General features: G+C 38.7%; 1 protein-coding gene across 1 annotated transcript; it reads right to left on the bottom strand.

Annotated features, from left to right (window-relative positions):
• Nucleotides 1-1,715: 1,715 nt before the first annotated feature.
• LOC135469027 (uncharacterized) lies at nt 1,716-22,864 on the bottom strand. The gene is made up of 5 exons (XM_064747543.1): nt 22,836-22,864; nt 12,053-12,141; nt 5,580-5,721; nt 3,769-4,077; nt 1,716-3,294 (listed from the first exon to the last, which is right to left on the bottom strand). Exons 3-5 carry the CDS (start codon nt 5,661-5,663, stop codon nt 3,208-3,210), a joined length of 480 nt encoding a protein of 159 aa, XP_064603613.1. The 5' UTR covers nt 5,664-5,721; nt 12,053-12,141; nt 22,836-22,864; the 3' UTR covers nt 1,716-3,207.
• Between the last annotated feature and the right edge of the window lie 3,254 nt (nt 22,865-26,118).

Here is a 26,118-nt window from a genome sequence, read left to right as displayed (position 1 = left end):
ACGCGCACTCCTCTCTTTAAACTGACACAATTTAGCCTTATAAAATGGTTACCGAGGAGCCAACATATCGCTGCCTCGCCCAGTGGACATTTTTTAAGACTTGGACAATGTTAAGACTCGCTTGGTTGTGATTGCCCAGACAACCGCTCAACAGTTCTCTTTGGAGGCTGGCTTTTGTGAGCAACACGCTGGAAGCATTGATGGTGATGGGCATCTCCTGCCCTAGACAAGTGACATTTCTGCGGCAACGAATGACCGAGATAAGTTGTTCACAGATCCCTTCGAAAGCTGATCTAATACAATTATTATACCCATTTCTGTTAAAAATTTCCGGATTCTCATTTTTTACATAGTTCTTACAAATTCCAAGATTGAGGTTTCTTCGTATGACGGCGGAAAATCCCTTAGGGTCATATAAACATTTAATGGTAGAAGCTATAATTTAATGAAATTATTACAGTCCAAGATGCTTTTAAGTTTTAATGCATTTGGTACAAGAGTACCAGTAGTTGAAGATAGTCATAACTCATGGATATAGGTATACATTGGTGATATAAAGCTCATCGAAAATTAAATCAGAATATCCGGATGTGAATACTAAACAATACTTCCACAAAAATGTCGGAATAAGATTTTAAAAAGCTAAACGTAAAACACTAAAACGTCGCATACGCCGTCTGGAAAAATTCCTTACATTTCCAATGTAGATTTGTCTCGTGTTGCTTTTACCTTTGGTTTTCACATGTCATGTCACAGTTAATTGATACGAATAGAGTTAACACCTCTTTCCCTAAGGATTAATTAGTCAGATGACCTTGGTTCAGCTGCCATGCAGAGGAACAGGAAAGGTCAATTACACAGGAGGTTGTGTTGCAAATCTTTGAACAGCGATGCACAGACCAGTAAAACGCCTATAGATTGCCCAGCTACTCAGCATTTTATCTGCAGGCTTTCAATACAGGACTGCTCTAAATTTGTAACTCAAATAAGTACACAGCGGCCCCAACAGCTTACTCCGAAACTGGTCCATCAACATTTTTTTTCATTTGTATTAAATTTTATGTGGAATATATCAAAGAAATGAAGTAAATTTTGATGATATAAATGTTGAGAAGTTCTGTACTGCAAGAGCTATTGTGGATGTAGGATGAAATCATGTCTTGAAGGGAGTTAATAAGATGGAGTACTTTAAAAAAATGGTGAACAATACAGCCAAGCAACGCTATAAAATGTTTTGTACCTTCCTTAACTGAAGAGTTACTGTTCAAAAACAGATGAGTCACGATGTGAGCTGAAGACGATTCAGACCTACGGGGTACCCCTTTGGCTCTGGCATGTCCTTAGAAGGCCTCCAAAACGCTTTAGCGAAATAAAAAACAACTCTGTTATATCTTTGGGCAAATTCAATAATGCTATAAAACATTTTGGCAAATGTGACGACCCTCAAACGGCACTTGTTGAGGTGACACAAAATAAACGAGAAATGAAGCCATGTGAAACGTAGATATATTCGGAAACACGACTGAAAGTATTTATAGTTTATTTAGTGACGTATTGTACAATCAGCTATTTTTTCTCGAAGTAAAACATTCTACACACAACGATAAGACGTGTACAACAGACACGGATTTGGGATATACAAGTGGTGCCATGACCACGAAACTCTTACCCTTCTAAAGGTTAGATACTAAGATAGACAAGCTTCCAAAAGTTCGCCCAGTTTGGAAGGTAAATACGGTGCTGGCATTCTTCTATCTTTTTAAAATCTTTCGGATAGAGAACTTTAGTTCAAGCGTCTGGCATTTTCATACTTTAAAAAAGAATGCTTGTCGAGATCTCGTGAAAAAAGCTGACGATAAGCGCCAAAGGCGCTTGTATGGTTATCTTAAATGCCACGTGTCTGAGATTCCGAACACCTACTGTTCCATTGTAAAATGATTCATTGATACGTTAAGCTACTTCTGATCTACTGATCTACAACCAGAGGAAATCGGAAATCTATACTAAAACAAACAAATTGTAGCCATTGCTAGCACTTTCGAATTAAAGAGGTGATTTTATTTCTAGATTGAAAAAAAAATAAATTAAACAAATTATGAAACCTGATATAGTCTTAAGAGAGATATGAAATTATTTGCTTACAATGTTAACCACTGCAGTGCAAGTCAATCAACACCACTGAGTAAATGATTCCAAATGTGTTAACGCCATAACTGTTTATGCCCCTGAAATACACATATTTGGGTTTCACAAATGTCATTTCCCAAATCCGGATAGTTATGAGTAGAGCACATAAATGTAGGGCTTTAGTGTGAAACAGATTTTGGCTCTGATCCCTTTATTTTTATAGCTGAAGGGATGCGTCATCAGAATTAAAATTTTGCATCTTGCATTTTTGGGCGGTATAATTTCAATTCTGGGCATGCATTTTTTATAACATGAAACTTCCGTGCTTTAACATATGAAATGGCTCTTTCTTAACACTTCCCAGCAATTTTTAAAATATATTTCCACTTTTTGGCGCTGACAGGTAAACGTAAATCAACTATAACAGGTTTCACACTCAATCAAACATCTTTCGTAATCAAATTGCAGTACATTTTGATGTTTACTAAAGACATTTGGTTCAAATGAAAACATTCGTAAACAATATAATTTAAGTGTTAGGTGTTATTTCATACTTTGCTTTGAAATTCCATCATACTGTACCATAAAATACAAGCGGGATTCAAAGAGGAAAACACAGAACAGCGGAGGCATCTGGAAACAGTCTGTTAGTATATTTCGCCGAGACATTCCACGGGTGGTTCTAGAAGGTAATATTTATGCGTACGAGTAATTGGAAACAGATCTTTCTTCAGCTGTGATAACGTACGCACAATGTAGAAAGAGTCTTGAAATGGCATCTCGTTGTGTTACTTAAACAAATGGTTGTCTGTCTGTCTGGCAGTCTGGCACTCGACTTAAATTGAGCCGTCACAAAGAAAGTCGATAATAATTAAGGCATGTCGTTAAATGTAGGCTCATCACAGTTTCCCTCAAAATGAATCTCTAGAACGGAGAGTGACTCATTTTCTACAGATCGCCAGGGGAAAATGACTTGTACAGGTTGGAGCATAACAGAAATCTTCATGAATCTTTACAGGAGAACAGTGTTCGCCAACTGGAGCAAGGCGCGGTAATTTGGCCTCTAGGCGTGGACTGTTTTTAACTTTGAATTTCCTCTGCCGGTAGCTCTGAGGATCTCTTCCTTCGTCGAACTTCTTCAATGGAATCAAATAGGCTAGCTTGCCTCTAAAACAAAGAGTATGTAAGCATATTCTGTAAAGTGGGCAATGAACATACACTGCATCATACAATTCTTTGTCTCTGTATACCTAAAACCAATTAATACCGGATGCTAGCAGCAAATTAACTGCGCAAATCCAAATTATACTACACAAAGTCTAACCTAGAAAATATTTTAACATACCCTTTCCAAAACAGCACATTTAAATACTTTTCATGTGTGCTGTGCAAAATGGCAGTCAGTTACTAGTTTTTACTAGATATCGCGGTAGTATTTTTATAGAGCAAATTGTCAATAATAGCTTGAATTATCAACACACTATCTTCTTATTCTGTTTTTTGGGTAATTGGTTTTATTTCTTTAGCATTATGCTGAAGCAAACATCTTTGCTGCCAAAGAGCCCTTGGCAGTATACGTTTTAGGCTTTTTTACCGATCCGTTTATACACGTTTAATGTGTCTGTTATACTTTTCACCTACCCGTTCTCGCCGAGAAATATTTTCCAACAGTCTTTGAAGAAACCAGAGTTGATCCCTATCCAGAACATTGGAGCGTTTGCCGTTGGCGCATCCTCGGAAACCGTTACAAAACGGTCGCTTCTCATTCCGGATCGCATCTTGTCGGCCACTTTCCGCTGTTGTTTTAGTTTTCACCACTACAGCTCGTTTCCCATTGGCACAACCACGAAAACCGTTACAGAACGGACGCTTTAATAAAGGATTTGGGGGTGGTATGGGTGTGCTCTCCGCATCTGGTGTACACCCGAAGTAGCTACAGAGTGCTCGGTCCTGGAATGTAAATAGTAACACACTGTTAGTAACCATAGCGACACACAACAATTTCTGCGTCACACTGTTTATTTTGTCTGGTTTCATGCCTGTGTTTTTGTTCAAATGTTTCTTGGTTCTATGCAGATATATACGTTTAACGCTTTTCACGGGTTACGTGTGACCATTTTCCGACTATCACATGCACTGTTGTAACTGTTCTGGTTTTACTTGCTTTGTTGTAATCCTTCATATTGTAGAGAACAGTCTCAAACGATGGGCTAAAAAGAGGCAAAACGAAAGAATGTAAGAATGTTTCACGAGTTAATGAGGGCGAGATTTTATATCGAAAGTCTAAAAAAAGGAAAACGAAAAGTAGTCATAGAAGTAGAAATGCTTCACTACTTACAAACAGTCACATTTCAGAATTTTAAGTGTCGTGGTTGAAGCTGCGAGATAAAATCTCTAACGTTACAGGACAGTGCCTTAGAAATCAAATGCAATACTGGGCACGTTTTCTTTTCACGTGTCAGTGGTGTAGAAATCCAGAACAAAAATGAGCAACTACACAAGTGAAGATTCTTCTTTCGTCACATTCCGGTACATATGTTCTTCAAAGCACCAGCGTCTATAGTAGTTAAAATAGGTTAGTGGGTCAATTAAGCTTCTTCTTGATCACGTGTTTCTTTGTTATAATTACGCCTAAACGACAGTTTTAATTTGTTCGAGTGTGAAAATTAGGCACTTCGCTTTTCGGTTCTCGATCAATATGTTACCTGCTGACAAACCGATAATCTAATACCAGACATTTTATAAGAAAAGCATAGAATTCCTCCTTAAGCCAAGACAATGACTCATTTCTGTTCATGGTTCTTGAACGCCAACTGGCGCTCAACTCAAAACTTCTGACTATGATCACGTCAGTCATCGAAAATGTTACGACACAATTTACTAAAGATAAAAAAATTAAATATCTATTACATAAACTATATATGGAGTACAAAACATGACAGCATTGTCATTGTCATATAATTTATTTTAAAAAATTGTAGTTTTAGTTTTAGGCTGGCCTCACGTGTATTGAAATTCTTGGTCACTCATTATTTCTACTACCTTCTATGGTAAAAGAGTAAGAAAGTGTTCTGATTGACATTTTTGCCACACCAGTGCATGTGGAACATATATAACCTTGACACATGTTAAAATTTCTAGAACACACTCGTTCCAAAAGCAAACTTCTTGTCAAATTTCATTTAGAACAAGCATAAGGAACCACAAAATATGCATCACTTTATAATACAGCAGGGTGCTTCATGTTGCTTATATTCATATTCAAAGGGTGTGCGTATTCACTTATTAGGAATGTAGGGTGGGGATAGAGATGACCTATTTTGTCAGTGAAATGGTCAAATATTTTGCACCGTAATTATATATCAAGGATCAGATAAGGTTAATTATGATGGTGGGCCGGTGTGTATTTGATTTTAAAGCCTAGACATCAACACTTTCCAAAGAATACGTACCGTGCCGAAGTCTTCTGAGAATGGACTGGCATAAGAGTGTGATATAAAAGCCGACACCAGCAGAAGTAGTTCTGTTCTGTACATGTCGATTGTCTCCCCCTAGTTGAGGACAGTGCGAGGTGTTCTGTAGCCTTGAGCCTGCCTGGAAAATTAATAGGAGGTGGAAATAAAATTAAGCAAAGAACTTTCTTTGCCAGGCACTGGAAAAGAAAAGTAAGTGAATTGAGTCAGTGGATGTAGTAGGCCGTTGTAACTTTGTTATCGCCGCTTCTGTTGGCTCTATCAGCTCTTGGCTGGGTATCTGATGCTCTTAAAATAACGTAAACTGATCAGCAGGGATTTGAACATTCTGAAGCTTGCCACGGCAGTCTTTGGCGCGAGATCTGAAGATGGCTTACACTGCGAAGGGCGCTGAGGTATGGGGGAGACACAATTCGATTACAGGGGGTGTTGATAATGGGACAGCTGTCCCAGTCATTTACTGCCCTTAAAACACGGGTTACCCGACCCAGGAACGCGTGAATGGGAGACTGGGTTGATTAATCCAGAAGACGCGTCACTGGAGCAGTAAGTAACTGTCAATCCGTGATACACAGCAAGAATTGGGCAACTGAAAGGTTTTGGCCTTCAGTGAAATGAGTAACGGAAAGTGCAAAGGGGATATTGGCGTAAACCTGAAAAAGAGGTACAGGTGCGGTTTGAAAGGGAATGGAATAAGTGACATTAATTATTATCCTAAGACATAAAAAATATTCGAAAACTGTTATATTGTAAAGCCTATGAGAAATTCCTTAGCATCCAGGGAATTTATAAATGAACGGAATACGACATCTTTTACGTTAAGTAAGTGGGTGAGTGAGTGAGTTAGTGAGTGAGTGAGTGCTTGGGGTCTAACGTTGTACTTAACCATTTTTCAGTGATATGACGACGGAGTAATCAGAATGCATGAATGCACGCCTTACCGAAGGCAAGTAAGCCACCCCACCCGATCCATTGTATTGACACGTGTCAACCAATCGTTGCACTATCCCCTTAATGCTGAACTCCAAGGGAGAAAGCTATAACTTCTTAGGTGTGACCCAACCCAGGATTGACCTGACCCAGGATTGACCCTGGATCTATCGCCTGTGTTGTGTTCGTCATGTAAAAAGTCAACAGTTGAACCTGTATATCCAGTCCAGAAAAGGAGGGGTTGACATTTCAACTGAAAGCCCTAGAGTGAACGAGCCAATCATGAAAGTAGGGCAAAGTTTTAACACTCGGGAAATGAGGAGGATTCGTTAGGTGTGAAAGGAACAGACGTAGAATTGACTTTGGCGTTTGGACAAAAGAAACTCAGATCACCACCACGTAGCGACCTTCGTGGTGACAGCGTGTACTCCCCAACAACGCAGACTTCGATAGAATGAAATCAAGAAATATTACTTTTAGTTTCGAATTGTCGTTTGATGATTAGACATTTAACACTTACTCAAACTGATTGCAATCGAGAGCGTTTACTTTAATTTACTGAAATTTATGCAATCCTCTTACTGCAATCTGTTTGAGAATAAACCAACCGAGGGCCAAATCCGAACGCGATCACACTGAAATCTGTCCCAGATTAAAGTTCCAAATATGAATGCGGATATACAGCAGTCTCTTTTAAGAATAACCAATTTACATCATCTGAACATGGGCACGTAACAACCTTTTTTCTGATTACACCGATTTCATATTACGCCAAACTAAGTCAGAACTGCTTCATTTACAACCTTATTCAGTTTAAACCAATCGAGTTCCAAATATGAATGCGGACACTCTACAATCTGTTTCAGTTTAAACTGATTTAGGTCAGAATCTTAACGAGGTCATACTGCATTAGACCAAGTGAGTTTCAAATATGAAAACGGACACGTAATAACTTTTTGTCGATTACACCGTTTTCATATTAGTGCAAACTAAGTCATATCTGCTTCATTTTCTCCTAAAGTTAATTTAATTTCACCATGAATGGTCACGATTGTGGTCCATGTATCCAAATTTTGAGTTACTTAAAGAATTCAATGTTGTTAACGTTGTCAAGCGATTCACAGAAAATAGTTCAGAAGTATTAAAACATGAACGCAATAGAATTTTGCTGAAGCAGATAAGCCAAAACGATTAACCTCATCTTGAGCGCTGCAAGATCCATGTTAGGTGTAGAAAGGACACAATTAATCCCGTCGATCAAAGTTATTTAGCCCCTTCGGTTCTTGCCAGTAAGAAAGATAAATAAGAAAAACATTAATCTTTGTATTTGTTGTTAAAGTACCTTTTCTTAATCCTGACGAAATTGCCTTCGTAACGATGAACATATAAGCTCAAAAGCACTGTAACCCTCAAATCGTACTGGTCTCTTCGTATGTGAATCGTAAGTATTGTAACCTGAATTGGTACTGGTCTATTCGTATGTGAATCGTAAGTATTGTAACCCTCAGTTGGTACTGGACTATTCGTATATGAATCGTAAGTATTGTAACCGCCAATTGGTACTGGTCTATTCGTATGTGAATCGTTTAAAAGTATAATCTGCACCTCCCTGACAAGCATTAACTGATGTGTGCACTAGTTTTACTCAGCCATTCATACGCACAAACGGCGAATAGTGTACCTCATGTGCATAGCCGATATAACTGTATTGTCTCACACCACCTCGTGTGCTGTTCCCGATGGTGCGTTGGGGCAGGGAAACCTTGCGAACACGAGGGGTAAACGGTTCAATTACAAATCAAGTCCTTTCTTTTATAAATTTTTAAGCGCTTGAAAACAGCAGTTCAAGTGATATTCGAGGTAACGGAAAGACCCTGTCTACCTGATGAGCTACTCTGTACATGTAACAAAGTCATGCTATTACAATATTTCGTCCAAGCAACGTTTTACTCCTTTAATAAATTTCGTCATTCTCAGTGTGCTCTCAACGTTCTAATCCTAAAGGATCCTAAGAGTACAAGAATTCAATGGGGATACATAGAGATAGCCGCATGCTTTCTTCTCAGAAATTACTGCAATTTTGTCTTTGATAAATTTTTTAGAGGTTGACACTTGGCAAACCGTTCTAGTGACCGACATTTGAAGGCCATGAAAAGACTCTCACTGTGTTAAAAAACCATGATAGAGCTAGATAACCTTAGGAAACTACATGAATATTTGATTTTCATCTTGTAGTCTAAACGATCTCTTCGAATAAAAACAATTTCCAAAGGTTCTGTCGGCAGCGTGGATCTGAGGCTTGTGCCACAGGGAGGTTTTAGGAGGATCTAAATCAACTGTGCCAAAACCACATTTAGGTAGCCTAAGTCCATTTAGATAAGAATGCACTCCGCACACCGTAGAGCATCCTGTACAGGCAACAGAAATACGGCCAGTACAGAAACACTGTGGTCAGGTACTGACAACATGGTGCATACTACACATGGAGTTGACACCGTTCATGATTCATGCCAACTCCTGTGTTTTAGGTAAAAACTCTATGTGGCTGGCAACGCTCTGGTTAGCTAGGGGCTATAGGGATGAACACAGTTCCATTTAGTTTGCAGTAAAGCTTAAGAGCAAAGCCAATGATGTTTATGCCATAAAGGAGTAAGAAAATGAGGTAACGATAAAATATACCATACAAAAATAATGTTTGAAGTAAAGAATTAAATATGAGAATATGAGATATTTTTGAGGAAGGATATAAAAAAACATGTGTTGCATTAAATTTGCTAAAGCTAGTGTATTATTATTGTCTACATAGCGTAAAGAAGTACCGAAAAGTGTAAGTGAAAGAAAAGTTACGAACCAGTTTGATAATTAGTATTTTTTGACAATCTTTCTGTGTAACATGTCTTGTTTGGAGATGATTAAAAAGTTGCTTGCAAGATGCGTGGAACATCACGTCTCTAGATACTGTATAGTTTAAAACTACATATTGCATTGGATTACAACTGGATGACGGTTTTATTACATAAAGTCAACATGGTATATACGCGTGCAGGAACGGCAACAAGACACAGCGAGGCATTATGAATATAATTAAAAACGTAGAGCATAGAGGCCTTCCTAGTTATTAATAACCATGCATACATACATGTACTATGAGTACAAAACTGTGCTTTCATGGGCAAATGTGACCATCTGTGTATAGCCCAAACAAAGGCACCTTGCATAATAATATCCCCATGTCATCGAGCCATCTGAACTGTTCGTCAGCTGTCTGCTGCTGCGACATAACGCCAATTACCCAACTTCTGAGTTCATTTGTGCAGTGTTTGTTTGAGCATTATCGAGGCCATATATTAGAGAATCCATGACCCATGTTAATGGGACGTAACAATGGCTCTTCGATATGATAAAACCAGCTGAATAAGGTTGGTCACGTAACAATTCAACGCGAGCACAAATGTAGGATTGTCAGTAAAAGAAAGATATAGATACAAACACAACCCATCATGCCAATACCGCGTTAAAACTTCCTTCTGGAATCTGAAGGAAATATATCCTTATCGTTTTTGTCATGTCAGCAATAATAATACCATAACATGTTAATAATGAGAGGCAGTTTGCATGTTAAGGGGAGTTTAGGATGGAGAACACAACACGTGCAGGAGAAATTATCAATTATTGTTCCATATTAGAGGAATCAAATGACAAGCACGAATTATAAAACATGTGTAGCAGGTGCATCCTTGCGCTTTACATTCAAGTGCAACAGTGGTGGGGATGTAGGATTTTGTCTCTTATTTGTAACTTTAACGCCATCCAATTCCAATATGTAAATTGTGACATATGTCCCCATCGCAAAAGTTTTAGATCTGATCAAGCAAAGTTTAGGGTTATACATCATGCTTAGAAACGACCATTACTGACAACAGTATTTCCCTAAAACGACACCATCCTTTGTTCGAGGTTTTATTTTTCCTGTACATTTCTTCGTGGATTAGTTGTTCCTCTTGGACATAATTTATGTGGAACCTGATGATATTTTTCACACGGATTTTTCTTTATTAATATTCTAGTGTTTCAACATTTTTGTCTTGTTTCTACGGTGACCGTTACTGTGTGATAGAGGTAAGAGTCTATCTTGTAATAACTATAGCCGTGATGTTGGCTCAGAATACATCATGTCTTCAACATTCGCATAACACATTCGTACTATGTTATGATACGTCCGTGAAATAATAGAAATGAATGGCATCGACGAATGAAGCAACAAAGATGTCCATATCAGCGTCGAGATTGGTACATGGGAATCTCCTTTGAGGCAATATTAGCCATAAGGCATTACTTACAAAGCTAAAAGGAATTGGGGTGCCCGAAATAGAGCAAACCCTTTTTCTTGGCTCAGAAAAAAAACAGACAAGCCCAAGGTCAAGAAGAGAATGACCGCGTCCTTGCCTAATGTCTTTATCATCACGGAGCAAGTCTAAAAGCTGGAACTATATCTAAAGCTCTGTAAGTATTGGAAGTCAATGAACAGCAGCGTATTTGACAGCGTAATTGGATGGGGAGAATTTGGATGCTAAGCTGCCCTGCCAACACCGGTTTTTTGGGTTTGTATAATAAAATGTAGTTCAGGCGCAAGGTCTCAGAAGTTTAACATGTGCAGTACTTTGCCTCAAGATTAAGTCTTTTTGTTGTTAAGTCTCGTTTTTGTCTAAAGTCGAATTTCTATCAAGACAGACTGAATCTATCATCAAGGTTTATGCAGCGTTAAATGTTAGAAAAGTGTATTTGGCGCCATATGCACGCGACATCCATATACTAATGGTCGAGAGATTGATAATCACATGAAAATCTTCACAGAACAGTTAACAATAAAAGCCTGCTCCTATGTCAGTTCACATTAATAAGGTAGTGTCAATTCAACAAAATTATTTCAGACTTGAGTGGAAATTGAAGTAAACTTGAACACTGGAATAATTTCTATTGACGTTATCAGGTCAAATGTCGACTCGGTCGTTCTGCTCAGTAATGTTTTGCTGTCATGATTTATATCCCCATCGATCAAAATACAAATACATGAAATAAACTTTATGCTTTGTGTTAAAAATCTTGCGGATTGGCTCACAAATTCTGCCTCAGAACCACACCCACCACTCCAGGATGATTCAAATTTGGACACTTGTTGTTTTCAGTGTTAATTTGTATTTAACACATATATGTTATCGTACGTGAAAATTATGCAAGATACTGCTATATATCATGTGTTCAACAACTTTATACAATAGAGTGTTAGATAAAGGGATTGCGCCAACATTTATTACAGTTATACCAGTCGCACAAGTGGTTAGTCAAGCATTATCTGTGAAGACACGTGTATGGTTACGGACTGTATATCAGAAGAGAAGCTATTAGTAAGACAAGATTAATAAATATTGGTTTGCGTCGTCATGGGTTTTCTAACATCATGATATTTTCAATGAGCAGAAAGTAAATATTTTAGAGATGAACTATATAAAATCAATACTCACTTTTCAGTTGGTTAGCTTTATCTGCAGGCGATGCGGTTATTATAAGAGTTGCTGCTTTCTCGGTTCCACTGTTGACCTAACGCTCGTGCCTATAAGGAGAAAACGTGGGTCTGGGTTAAGCTATGTGATGTGTCAGTTTACAGTCAAACACCACATGATCGCGTAACCTAAACGTCTAAGCAAAATACGTGTGTTAACCCCATAAAATTGGGTTCTCAAAAGAACCCATGAAGATAATGGGAAATTGTTCACTAAAGAGGATTACTAATATTATTTGTAATAAGGAAAGCGAAACATTTTTTGTCAAAAGCTTCTTCATACCAACCTTCATAACCTCTTCATAACTTTATCTGCTAACTTGCCGATTATATGATTTAATCCTCGAACATCTAACCAAATTAATTTAACAAAGAACTTTTAAATTACATCCAGTATAACGATTTATTTTCTCAATATAGTTTAATTCATATCCCTACTTATAACAAAAATGGTTGAACCGAAACAAATGATAGCTTCCTGTTAACAGCGAAAATATAAAATATTAATCTTTCATACCTAGTCAGTCAACTCACAGACTGACCAAATTAATTTAACAAAGAACTTTTAAATTACATCCAGTATAACGATTTATTTTCTCAATATAGGTTAATTCATATCCCTACTTATAACAAAAATGGTTGAACCGAAACAAATGATAACTTCCTGTTAACAGCGAAAATATAAAATATTAATCTTTCATACCTAGTCAGTCAACTCACAGATTTGCTACTAATATGCTCACGTAAGTCCGAATAAACCGTAATGGTAAAATATTGTTCCGCCTAAGGCTCCAGCATAAAGTTCTTTGAGATACAGTCCACGCCCGGTGTTCCTATAACCATACTAGTTGTGTGTGCTCACCTACATAGCTGTGGGTAAGTAGCAGGTTGTCTATTGGTTGATGGTGCACTACAGTGGTTACTTCACCGTCTCTAATACCAGTATGCTGAGTAATATCCCGCTTTGATCCTGCCGACGATATGAGGATACAGGCAGTTTGTTTTACCAAAGTGTGTGTTCATTTAATATTGATTTATTTATTATTTGCAATGTTCTCACTACTATGTGTAAATCTCACTTGTCACTTCTATGTTTAAATTTCATTGATTTGTGAAAAGTAGTGCTTGAAGCCTTATAATAGCTCCCTCTGTGCCGGCGAACCATCTGGCGGTAATGGACAGTTTCCACGCCAGGCTTTCGTTATGTACCTCCTGCCCAACATTCTGAAACCATATTGCTAGAGATTATGGGTGGTTTATGAAAACATTGATTGAATTAACTCATTTGTACTCTCGTGTAGCATGGCCGATTCGTTCTAACATGTAAACTCTACCCCCAATGTGCGATGAAAGACGAGTCTTTGTACAGTTACTTCGTACTAGTTAAGGCGACGGTGCCGATAGTGCTTGGTATTTTAAGAGCCACAGTAGACACTAACATTCATTAGGAAGCCTTTATGTATATGTGACAGTTAGCACATCTTTGCCATCAAGTTTCAATGGAAACTGCTGGGCAAGTAGTGCGTTGATGAATCGTAGTATTCCTGATTTCGACAATTTTCATATCGGACATGTATCTTTACAATCGTGATGTGCATTAACACTTATTATAAACATAAATGAAGAGCAACCACTCAACAACAGAGTTTTAAACCAAAACATTCACTACTCAGTAATGTGTGTAATCAGATTTATGGGAACTGGATTCAAAGCCGATCAAAGCCAGGTAGAAACAAGTGCTTCTCGCCCAGTACCTGACACATCTTCCTGGTCTAAGGGTGTCAAGGGGAGAAAACTGCCTCAGGTAAATCGAGATTTTCAGTTCATTGAAGTTTTACTCGCGCTCGTAGAAAGGCTTCGACTGATGACGTCAACATGCAGCCACTAGGTCACTTTCCCACTGTACGGCATCATTCCGTGAGGTAATTCCCTTGTTAGACCTACTTGTCAAAGGCCGGAACCGGCTGCCTCAAAGTACTCCGGTTTCTTCAACCATGGAAGTGACAAACAACCCATAAGTGAAATATTGTTGAGTGTCGCTTTAACCCGTTAACCCAAATCAATCAAAGGAAATCATTATGCCGTCGTGCATTTGAACATCAACCATATTGGAACAGACAGTTATGAGGAAAGCTACAACTTCATTCATGGATGTAGTAACCCCCTATCCTACTACCACTAGCAGGAACACGGATCCTGTCATGGGCAGGCTACCTCTGAAGGGGTATTGAACATATACACCCGGGGCGGTTCAGAACGGCAGATTTGAACAACGATGAATACGTATATGATTATTATGCAAAACGTTTCTGTGGATTAGCACAAGGATAACAAAATGTCACGTTCTAGGCACCTGTTAACAACATTTAACGCAGAGTTCGTTTTTATTTAACGATTTGGAAAAGGTTACACAAATTATCGAGATATTACTTCCACAAAAACAACTAAAGTTAGAATGTTGATCGTGTCGTTAGCTGTATCAGTGTGATCCGACCACATTAAATCTTGTTCACAATATAGCCTTTCATAATCCGTTTGGCAGGTTTCTGCGGCACTCGTACTCGACGCTCATATGGCTAAAAAGCCACCGCGACATCGGTGAAAACAGGTGTGTTCTCGGCTTATCGAAATTGTTACTCGAGTCTGACTGGTTATAGTTGATAATATGGCGGCACTTTCAATCGTCTCAGTGTGCGCAAGTTTGCTTCTGTTGAACTATATCGGTTATGCAATAAGATAAAAATAAAAAGATATGCTTTTTAAGCTAATTTTGGGATACTTTATTGATTCGTATATACATTTGGACTAGTGTTGTCTTGTCTTTTAAAGTTATTTTCCAGCTAAGTAGAGCTTGGCGTATAATTCAGTGCAGATAACAGCTTGCTCGCGTTGATCGATATTGTAGGTCCACCCACGTGGACCTTCTCGGCAAGCTTATTTTACATATTCGCACCCTGAGTTAATCTCCACCACCTTGAACTGTACTCGTCAAATCAGTGATCGGACACACCACAATATGCGGCGAGGTGTACGCTTTCACGCCCATTTCATTAACAGTTAGATTGTCTCTCCGTTGTAATATTTAAATAGGATGGATTTCTTTTCAGTTATAAAGCCGCCCACATTTTCACTGTGATTTTAGCGTCAAGTATGACATTTCCATCACTCTTAGACCTGGCGGTGACGGGACTGTTACATTATGCCATATTTTTGAATTCCCAATAGTAAACCAATTCAATCAAACGTGCAGTATTAAAGTTCCATTTGTTAGGTATTAGTTTGAGACAGGTATTGTGCGTTTTATACACTTTGGAACAAACGATCACTGGTTTCAAAATCGGTTATTAAACAGTTTTGAAAGTAGTAGGACTGAAAAAGTAGTTACAGCAACTAACTTTATCGGAGCTAGAAGCAGTATACATTTAGCCCACTATCAAGTATGCCCTAAATTCTAAACATGTTATACATTGTATTTAACGTACGACGTCAGCAATGCTGTCAACGGCAACGGGTTGTATTGTATTGTAGATCAGTACATGGTAAACTCTACATTCAATCACAACCAACAATTTTAAACTCTAGGCAGAATAAATAATGAGAGCTGACGGTTGATGTAGATTGGTTTTTAAGTTCATTGAGAGGAAAGGTAATCGTAGATTAACTTAATTCCCAATTTACGACAGGTTGTTGGACTTCGCCAATCAACTTCTAAAGGACGTTTTGCGAATTGAAGTGAAATTTCTCAGGCGGCGTCTCACTTGTGAGGACTCCAATACCGACCACGTGACACACGACCTCCGATAAACTACCCTAAAGGCAAGAATTTTATCAAGGACCCCAAAACTTCATTTACCCCTAGAGCTAACTGCGGTTTGTTAAATGCCACCAAATGGATTGCCGTCCAAATAGAATTAGACCAGTCTATATTAAAGAGACACAGTCTTAATGGGAAAGTTCCAGTCTGTTCACAGGTATGATTGTCCAGTTATACATTAGTAACGAATGACACTTGCCGAATAAGATGGCTTCACACCAGATTTTCTGCCTTTCCCAGACACACACAGGCAAAGATTACTGTTCCTCGATTTGAATACCCAAGTGAATAGGTTCTTGCTTGCATAATCCAACGTCCTACTGTTTAATGTACCATAATGAAAGACTTAGAGCACAGAACACCGACGGCAGTGTGATAACTGGCAAATGCTCTCACGTACCCGGTGAAATATGGTCTCTTGTGAGCTTATCTCAGTTAGGGTTTTATTCTAACTGTTCATGAAAATAAATAAATCGTAGCAACTTACACGACCACTATACATTTATGCATTTCGTATATCAAATGATCAGTTTTCTTGAATTCTGTGGTATTTCTATATGCCACGCTGATTACTCCGTTCCTACAGGGTTTTTGGTGAAAACAAGGACAGTTTTGTGCAGTTTTCAGTTCATTGGAGAGCACAGCACTCCGGTTTTGCCAAGGGGCACTCCGGTTTTGCCAAGGGGCACTCCGGTTTTGCCAAGGTGCACTCCGCTTTTGCCAAGGGGCACTCCGGTTTTGCCAAGAGGCACTCCGGTTTTCTCTACATATAAAACTCAACGTCATAGTTGAAGTGGAAAGCTTCGGAGTGTGGTGGTGAACAGCAATCAATAAACCAACCAATCAAGCTGTAGCATAATGTTCTTTGTTATACATACGTGCTTCTTACATATGACTTAAATATATTTAACCTGCATCTTTCATGCATATTTGTAAAATATACTTCACAGATGTCGATACAGGTTTCCTGTTTCTCGGTGAAACATCTAGTGAATGTAACAGGGATCTGCAAAAATAAGCTAACTCCGATTAAAGGAATGTGTGAAAAACTGACTGAATGACTGAATCCACAGCTGCCGTATTACCCGTGGCAATCTTGGTATAAGGATGTGGTTTCCATTTGGCCCCTACCTGATGTTACTGCTTTGCTGGTGAATACAACACGGCGTATGAATCATTACATCTTATCCACCGATGCAGACGCCATATCGTGTAGACGGAGTGTCAAATTGTACGTTATTGCGTTACCTAGAACGCTCAAGTAATGTGGAGCTGAATGTTCTCTTGACGAGTTGAGGAAGGCGTGAAGAGCGGGGTGAGTACTCTTACACTTGTTGAGCGGAGGATAATTCTCAGTCCTAGCAAACCTTCATTCCTTTTTCCATTATTTCAGCCGTCATCTTCGCCATAAAATGTGCAAATACGACCGTAGTTATTACATGAACACGTTTTCCAGTCTCAAATTGAGGGGCGTTAATAAGCTATACAGTCAGTTATTGCCACAGACATACAGAGGAAACGCAGGGTAGCTTTCCTGAGAGAGAGAGAGTCTCAACAGGAGAGTCGTACATTACCTACATTTTTGGAATAAGTGTTGCATCTATTTCTAAAAGAATTTGTAGCCTCCTCCCTCCTCCCCCCCCCCGCCTCCACTCTCACAGTTTGTTGGGCCTTAGTGAGGCTCATGTGGACATTTTCGCAGGCTAACGTTCGTTAACTGTACAAGTGAGAAAGTTCGTCAGTAACTTGCCAAATGTCCGTGGTTTACCGGGCACACCGGTTTCCTCTACGAATCAAACTAACCGTCATTGAGTAAGTGAAAACTCATTTAGTACGGCGCTAAACAAAATCAGATAAATGAAATAAAAACCCACTGTTACGTGTAGGATGAAGGCAACTTTGAAGGCAACTTGTTTCCTTATTTACAGCTTTTAGATAACTTTTACTATTGAAATGACGTAAAACCCAAAGAAAAGATACATACTAACGTTATGTCCTTTGGAAACCTAAATCCAAGACCTGAAATAATATAAATCTAGGTGTTTTCCATTATTGACTGGACTACGACAAGAGAGCCTACTTCTATTGGGGTGATCAAATCAAAAACTTCAAAGATGGTCCAACATGCTGCCTCGATTCGGTGTCAGTATAGTGTGACTAAGTGGGGTGTTAGGTGTTGTGTCTTCCGCCTGACACTTCAGTGGCGGCAGCACTTTGGCGGCATGGCCTAGCCCTGTCGCATGAAGACGCAATGGGCCTTTATATATGCATACACATAATGACTTTTCGTCATCATATAACTGAAAAAATGTTAAATACAACGTAAAACCTCAATCATACATAAATACACTGTACATATCCTGACGAATTGACTAAATGGTTGAATGACTGAGTGATTAATTTGTTGGCTGGGTTACAGACAAATTATTCACATAGTTTGTGTATGTATACCTGAAACAAATGTATTCTTTGGTGCTAGGGAGCGAACTTATACAGGAACATTGTGTGGTATCCGCGGGAGTGATGTCCTCACGATCAATGGAATTCTCGGCACGATCTGCTCAGACCCGCTAATTCATGCTCGTTGGTAAACCAATAGTAACCATTCATTACAAATAGCAGAGTGAGCAGTGTGTGTTAATTACTACTGTTCACCCTTCATGTACACTGGACGTGCAGAAAAAGATCGTAAACTAGCTGCAGAATTAATTGACGTGGTGTGTATCAATTAACGGTCTGCTGGCCAGGTATCCTTACCTTCACACGGCGTAATGTGGTGGATTATTCACAAATGATCAGAGAGTGTGGGGGTAGGGGTAGTTGTTTGCGCATGATGACCGAAGACGTGGAGACTCCATATTGGTCATTCATCATCTATAGCTTAAAATTCATCCTCTGTCGTTCTATATCCTGGTCATCTCATTACGATCTGGTCCTCTGTCGCGCTACATCCTGACCATGTCTCACCAATCGGATCCTCTGTCACGTTACAACCTGATGATCTCACGCTGATCTAATTCTTTGTCACGCTAAAACCTGGCCACCTCACTCCGATCTGATGCTCTGTCACGTTACAATCTGATCATCTCACTCGCATCTGATCTTCTGAGATATTAAAATCTGATGATCTCACTCCGAACCCATCCTCTGTCACGCTACATCCTGACCATCTCAGTTTCATCTTGTATTCTGTCACGTTACAACCTGATAATCTCATTCCCATCTGATCTGCTGTCAAGCTACATCCTGACCATATCTCTCCGATCTGACCCTCTGTCACGCTACAACCTGATCGTTTCACTCAGATCTGTTCCTCCATTACACATTACAACGTGCCGATTTCACTTCGATCTGATCTCCTGTCCCTCTGTCACGGTACAACCTGACCATCTCACTCCGATCCGACCACCTTTCACGCTACAACGTGACCACCTCACTCCAGTCTGATCCCCTGTCACGCTACAACCTGACCACTTTTCTCCGATCTGACCCTTTGTCACGCCACAACCTGACCACCTCACTCCGATCTGATCCCCTGTCACGCTACAACCTGACCACCTCACTCCGATCTGATCATCTATCACGCTACAACCTGACCACCTCACTTTGATCTGATCATCTGTCAGGCTACAACCTGACTATTTTACTCCGGTTTTTTATTTTTGTCACGCTGTAATCTGATCTTTTACCTTGACCTAAGCTGATATAACAATACAGCATATTTCACCTAACTTCTGTCTAAGCTATCTAATACTACCAGTACATCCTCCTTTACTTCTGTTCAAGCTGAGATAATATTACAATGTTCTTCATTTCATATTAATCGGACATGGAAATACTACACTCTTCATTCTTCAGCCGATTTGAATTGAAATAATACCTCTACCTTTTTCACTTCTCCCCAGTTAAAGCTGACATAATAACAACTTTCTTTACATTATTCCTATTTTAGAGAATATAATACTACAACCTTCTTTACTTCATATAAATCTAAGCTGACATAATACTACAACCTTCTTCACTTCATATAAATCTAAGCTGACATAATACTACAACCTTCTTCACTTCATATAAATCTAAGCTGACATAATACTACAACCTTCTTCACTTCATATAAATCTAAGCTGACATAACACTACAACCTTCTTCGCTTCATATAATTCTAAGCTGAACTAAACTACAACCTTCTTCACTTCATATAAATCTAAGCTGACATAATACTACAACCTTCTTCACTTCATATAAATCTAAGCTGACATAACACTACAACCTTCTTCGCTTCATATAATTCTAAGCTGAACTAAACTACAACCTTCTTTACTTCATATAAATCTAAGCTGACATAATACTACAACCTTCTTCACTTCATATAAATCTAAGCTGACATAATACTACAACCTTCTTCACTTCATATAAATCTAAGCTGACATAATACTACAACCTTCTTCACTTCATATAAATCTAAGCTGACATAACACTACAACCTTCTTCGCTTCATATAATTCTAAGCTGAACTAAACTACAACCTTCTTCACTTCATATAAATCTAAGCTGACATAATACTACAACCTTCTTCACTTCATATAAATCTAAGCTGACATAATGCTACAACCTTCTTCACTTCATATAAATCTAAGCTGACATAATACTACAATCTTCTTTACTTCGATCTAAGATGGAATAATATCACAAAATGCTACACCGCATTCCCAAATAAACTGAGGTTAAACTGTAACCTTCTCATTAACTTTACTCGATAACGAAATGATCTAAGCATCGGTAACACATTCATCTGTGTCAAGTTTCTTCTTGAATTTTTATGGTCAAACCACACGAACCAGATACGATCTATTTTGATTTCTGATTTGTCGAATCTAGATTTGGATTGTGTTTCAGATATGTGTGATGAAAGTCTGATTGATGATAAATCGATGCCAGTCTTGAGTGTCGTTCTCCACATATGTCTCTATATTCCGTAATAAATTTACATATCCAACCTAAGATTTTTTTAATAACCACGTATATTAACTATGAATTCTTTTCTGAATGCAGTAGTAATGATCAATGAGCATCTGCTCAAGCAAATATAATTTTATGGCACAGGACTCTATAAAAATTAGTTTAAAACCCTTCTATGTGGTTCGTGGCAAATAAATATGGCCATTAGCTGAGCGTAATGTGGAACGAACGGAGGCTAATGGAACTATATATGAGATCAGGTTTAGATACTCCTCGGTGAAGAAGCGGTTAACGGATACTGGTACAGCATTTACATCTCACTTAATCTCAGTAACAAGCCACAACTTTTCCTTAATGCCGATTGAACATCTTCATCTTTTCTATTCTTTATGAAATTCAAGGTGTTGAGATGAATTACAGGATATTTTCCCCACGCGATATCTTTATGAAGAAATGTGTGTGTTACTGTAAGACTGGCACCGTAGGAATTGAAAATGGAACGGCATGATCAATATAAAAAATATACAAAACCGGTATGCTTTGTTTAAAAGTACAATGTCAAGAATAAGCGTGAAAAATCTCCCCTAAAACTATTTTTAATTGCTTAATTGGCTTTTAACGTGATGATAACTTCGGATAATAGCCTTGGCAAATGTGCTCAAAATTAGAATTAAATTTTTCGCTCCAAAATCTCTAGCAGCAAAACCACAGAGACCTGATAGAAACAAAAACAGGAATCACATCTTTGGCAAGTATGAATATGGCAATCGGCACGGACCTGAGGTGAATAAAAGGACATACTGCGGACAAAACGACATGACGCCTGATTCAACATCAATTATAAATGGATTTTAAAAGACTTTAACAAATCATTGGCCTACGACATTACATGGATTCACATGGTAACTAAACATGGGTGTAAAATGACAAGAGCGTACATCAATTATTCATGTACTTATTTGATTTTTGATTGCTGTTTAACGCCGCGCTAAAGAATTTTTGACTTATTTGGCGGTCTGGTTTATTCGTGGATGCAGTACTAATTTCGGATAATTTGGTATGAAACTAAATGATCAGAGTTAAAGTAGAAAGTCATTGGTTTCATCACATGTGATATTCACTAATGTGGGCTGACAGTTTATGTATGGCTACTGCTCGGTCACATTCACAAGATGTTCCCGTACTGTGCCCTCGTCCGGTTAACCTAATGACCAGGGCAAACCCAGACCAAATGAAATTGGGTTTGTCACCTTGCATATGCCTGTCTGCTCTAGGTGAATCTTAGCGCGGGTGGTTTAATTAAATACATTGGTCCAGATTAAACATTTTGGGGGCAATTACTGTGAAGCTTGAGTCGCCGATCTGGTGTAAAGTAGTATACAGGGTTGGATAGTCTTGTCACCCTTACTTTGACTATCTTCTGTAACATTTCCGACCGACTCTTGTGAAATAACAGAGTGAAGTAAGGATGCTTGATTTCCCCTGGGCTTAAACACGGCCATTTCAAATGCATGAAAACCAAACGCGATAACTAAAGGAATGTCCCTATCCCACACTTTTTATTAGGCATACCATCCAAGATATCATCCGGCCTTGAGAAGCATTTGTAGAGCAAAGAATTTTAATCTTTGCCAACATAGTTGTTGAAAAGAATAAATTTGAAAGATTAATTAGCTGTCAAAGGAAAGATGTTTATAACTTATTGTAAAAACTTTGTTCAACAACATTTCATTCGATTTTTAAAAAGGTGCACGGTGTCAAGATACTGTGGATTGGCACTGAAATAAAAGGTGATACAACATCGTAAACCTTCAAAACTGACAGGTTGACCTACCCGAGGAGACATCAAATCATTTGACTTCTTTTATGCCAGTCACAATTTTGTTGCTTTATCATATCCGTAGACTCAATTGGATGAAAAGGGTAGGGGATAAGAAATCCTTGCTGAGGGTCAGAAAAAAAAACAGCTTACCTTAACGATGGAGGGCTGCTGGAGTGTTGTACAAATGTATTCCCGTCCGCGTTGCCTGTTGAGCCCTCACGCTGTCCCGCCTTCAAACGATATGCGCGGCTAATATATAAACCATCCGCCTTCACGCTTCCTGGTGGTGACGTCATTGATTGGCGAGAGGCGGGTTCAGGCGACTACCCCAAGGACGGTACATCATCGACGTGAGCATGAAAGGGTGAACAAGTTTCGGCAAGTTTCTTGGTTTCACCAGAAGTCGCCGAGATTATTTTATTGGCCTATCACATGAATGTGGAGAAATTGTCTTACCACCCACCGAATCGGACAAAGCATGTACATTAAGATTTAAACGGTATCAGTCTGAAGGCATAGAAAGTCCCCGATGCCCTTGGATTTCGTGTCATCGCGTGGCATATACCATCGTAACAATGTTTTATGATGCCACAAGCAACATTTCTTTCCTCATTTCAGATCAAGACGAGATGAATTGATGATGACAGCTGAGCAGTTTCTCGACAATAAACGAACGTGCTTAATTCCCACTGCCCTTTTTTGTCATCGACTTCGCCGCATTTCACCAAGGCCAATGTGCCAGGGATATAATCAGAGATTTACAGACTTGACATTTACACTATTTTTTTTGGAAACTCTGTGAGCTTAAATAAATAAATAAAAATCTACTTTGGTATAGGGAATTAAAATTGATGGTTTCAGTTTGATGGTCATTGCTTTACCCTTAACAACAACCTCAAATACAACCTATAAACAATCACGCTTAGGTGAATGTGAAAACTGATAACATAGATCCGAGACGTCAGAAATATTGACTAAAAATTACTGCTTGTGTACATAGGAACGAAGAGTGGAGCTCTAAAAATTCAGTCCCCCTATAAAGCTGTTCAAACCTGTGTGCTCTTTTGTTCCTCCAGAAGTAATTTCGGTGTATCAGTGCTCGAAACACTTAGTTAGTACATATAAGCACTGCAAGGCTACAACAGAAGCTTCTTAACTGAATTGTGTACCCCTTAAGAGTTTTTTTAAACTTTCTGTTTAAAAAAACAATGGACTTTTCTTAAAGACACATATCAACATTCGTGTAGCTGCTTTTCTTACTCTGGAACGACTTTCAAGGGATAAGCTGAAGATACATAAAGTGTATTACAACAACAAGCACATTTAAAGAGAAGTAAACATGGTCTTAATTTATTTAATCAGAGTTACAATGATCTGAACTAAATACGAAAGGTACGTTTTGCCCAGGCATTTTACTTCTCTTGTTTTAATAAATTCTTGTCAGCCTATATACTTCATCGGTAAGATTTATCTTGCTGTTGTAGCAGTCCTACTTATGGGTGGAGGAAACCGGATGAAGTACGGCCTGACAAATGTTCTGATCTAGATATAAAAGCCTACAGTATAAAGAGAGTGTAACCAGAGCAGCGAAGACAGTGTGTTGACATCGTTGACAACCTTTTATTAATTTGCTTGTGTTAGGGTTTTATTATAACAGTTCATGTGAACGATCCCTAGCACCAAGGCTTAGGCAGAATTTGGTGTAACAAAGTGCAGTGATCCTTGTTGCAATTTATTACACATCATTTTTGACAGACTCCAAAATGCTGTGTCACATTTAATAAACAATCACGTGAAGACAATGCCCAAGGACCGGTAGAAATCTGCTTTATACAGGAATACAATATAAAATATCACAGTGTGGAGAGTATGCCGGAGCAGCGATGACGGTGCTTTTTGTTATACTACTTATAACCACAGCCGTACTCGGGCCCGTATTTATCAAAGGTCTTAGGAGTCAAAAATTCACAAACAAATTGTTTTGTTGTACCCTGATTCTTCACTGCAGAACAACGTATTAATTACAATTTGAGTTCGTTCCTGTTCTGAGTTTGGTTTTTAAGGACTTGAAATTTATGGCTTAAGCCTTTATGTTTCTTGATAAATACAGACCAAGGGCCTATACCTATTAAACGTTTATAAAAATTCAATTCAGTTCAGGTACAATTAATATGTTTTGCTCCAGGCTGTTCAAAATTTGTACACGGATTCTTTACAGCGGAACTATGTACCAACCACAATTTGAGTTCTTCACCGTTCTGACATTAACTTTCTAAGCACTTGCAGTTTATAACTTAAGGCTTGATTTCCTTAATAAATATGAGGTTGAACGAGTTGTATTCGAAAGTGCAACCTCACCGGTCAACGAGTGAGGAAAAAGCCATAACAGTGAGTCCCGGTACAAGAAATTATTGGGATTAATCAATCCGTATACAAAGCAAATGCCGGGATTATTCCCAGACCAGACCGAGTGGTGGTTGGAGTTGCCAGCGTAATGGCTCAGGAGATGTCATCAATGCAGTCGATGTGAGTCGAAGTTCAGTGTGTACATAGGACGTCCTTTCAGCAACCGGCCAATAAATAAAGTAAATAAATAAATAAAATATATAAATAACTGCAAAGAGAATAAAGATTTGTCTGCGAAGATATCACTGGAATAGCATTCAACGTTAAACGTTTTAGACTGAAGTATATACGTAACTATCCAAGCCGATAATTAAACATGTATGTACTAATCTGAATGTGTACTGTAACAACATATCTGAACATTTCCAAAACTATTCCACATTTTAACGAGGGTCCCATGCATAATTTTAATTAAGTATATATAAATATATAGCTGCAGCCTGTTAACACTTGACTACAAATGACTGCAAGCTTTTTTCACGTTACGCTCTATTACTGTTCCACTGATTCGACTAATCCTCGACTGGAATGAGAGGCACAAAAATTAATCTGTTGAAGGTAACTGCTTAGTCCAGATACTACCCCAACCCCAACCTAACCCGAACTGAGACAACGTCGTTCGTTGTCAACAATGCCATCATCCTCACGTCGAATAATCAATCAATGGTGTGTATAGACAGGCGGCAACTCGGCCCTAACGTAACTGTCTGCACACAGAAATAGTTAGTAATCCAACCAAGGCCTCACTTGATCAGTTGCAGGTGTATTTAATTCGACCGAGCTAATTTAATTCATTTTAAGTTTAATCCGAGAAAAGATAGGTGTAAAAACCCGCCGGCGGCTGGGGAAGGTGGTCAAATTAGATCAATGGCAATCAACCCATAGCTGGAATTGTCACTGGTTTTAGCAGAAAGAATAGAACATGTTAGAAGATTGATTACAACTGTGGTGTTATAGATGTATAGTTTGGATTAGTCGCTTAAATTTTGTGCCGACAGACAAAAACATGACCGCGCCAAGCGATGAA

Source organism: Liolophura sinensis, chromosome 6, assembly GCF_032854445.1.
Source record: "Liolophura sinensis isolate JHLJ2023 chromosome 6, CUHK_Ljap_v2, whole genome shotgun sequence".
NCBI classification, from domain to species: Eukaryota; Metazoa; Mollusca; class Polyplacophora; order Chitonida; family Chitonidae; genus Liolophura; species Liolophura sinensis.
The sequence above is the reverse complement of the archived record's forward strand: the minus strand, read 5'-3'. Positions and strand labels throughout refer to the sequence as shown.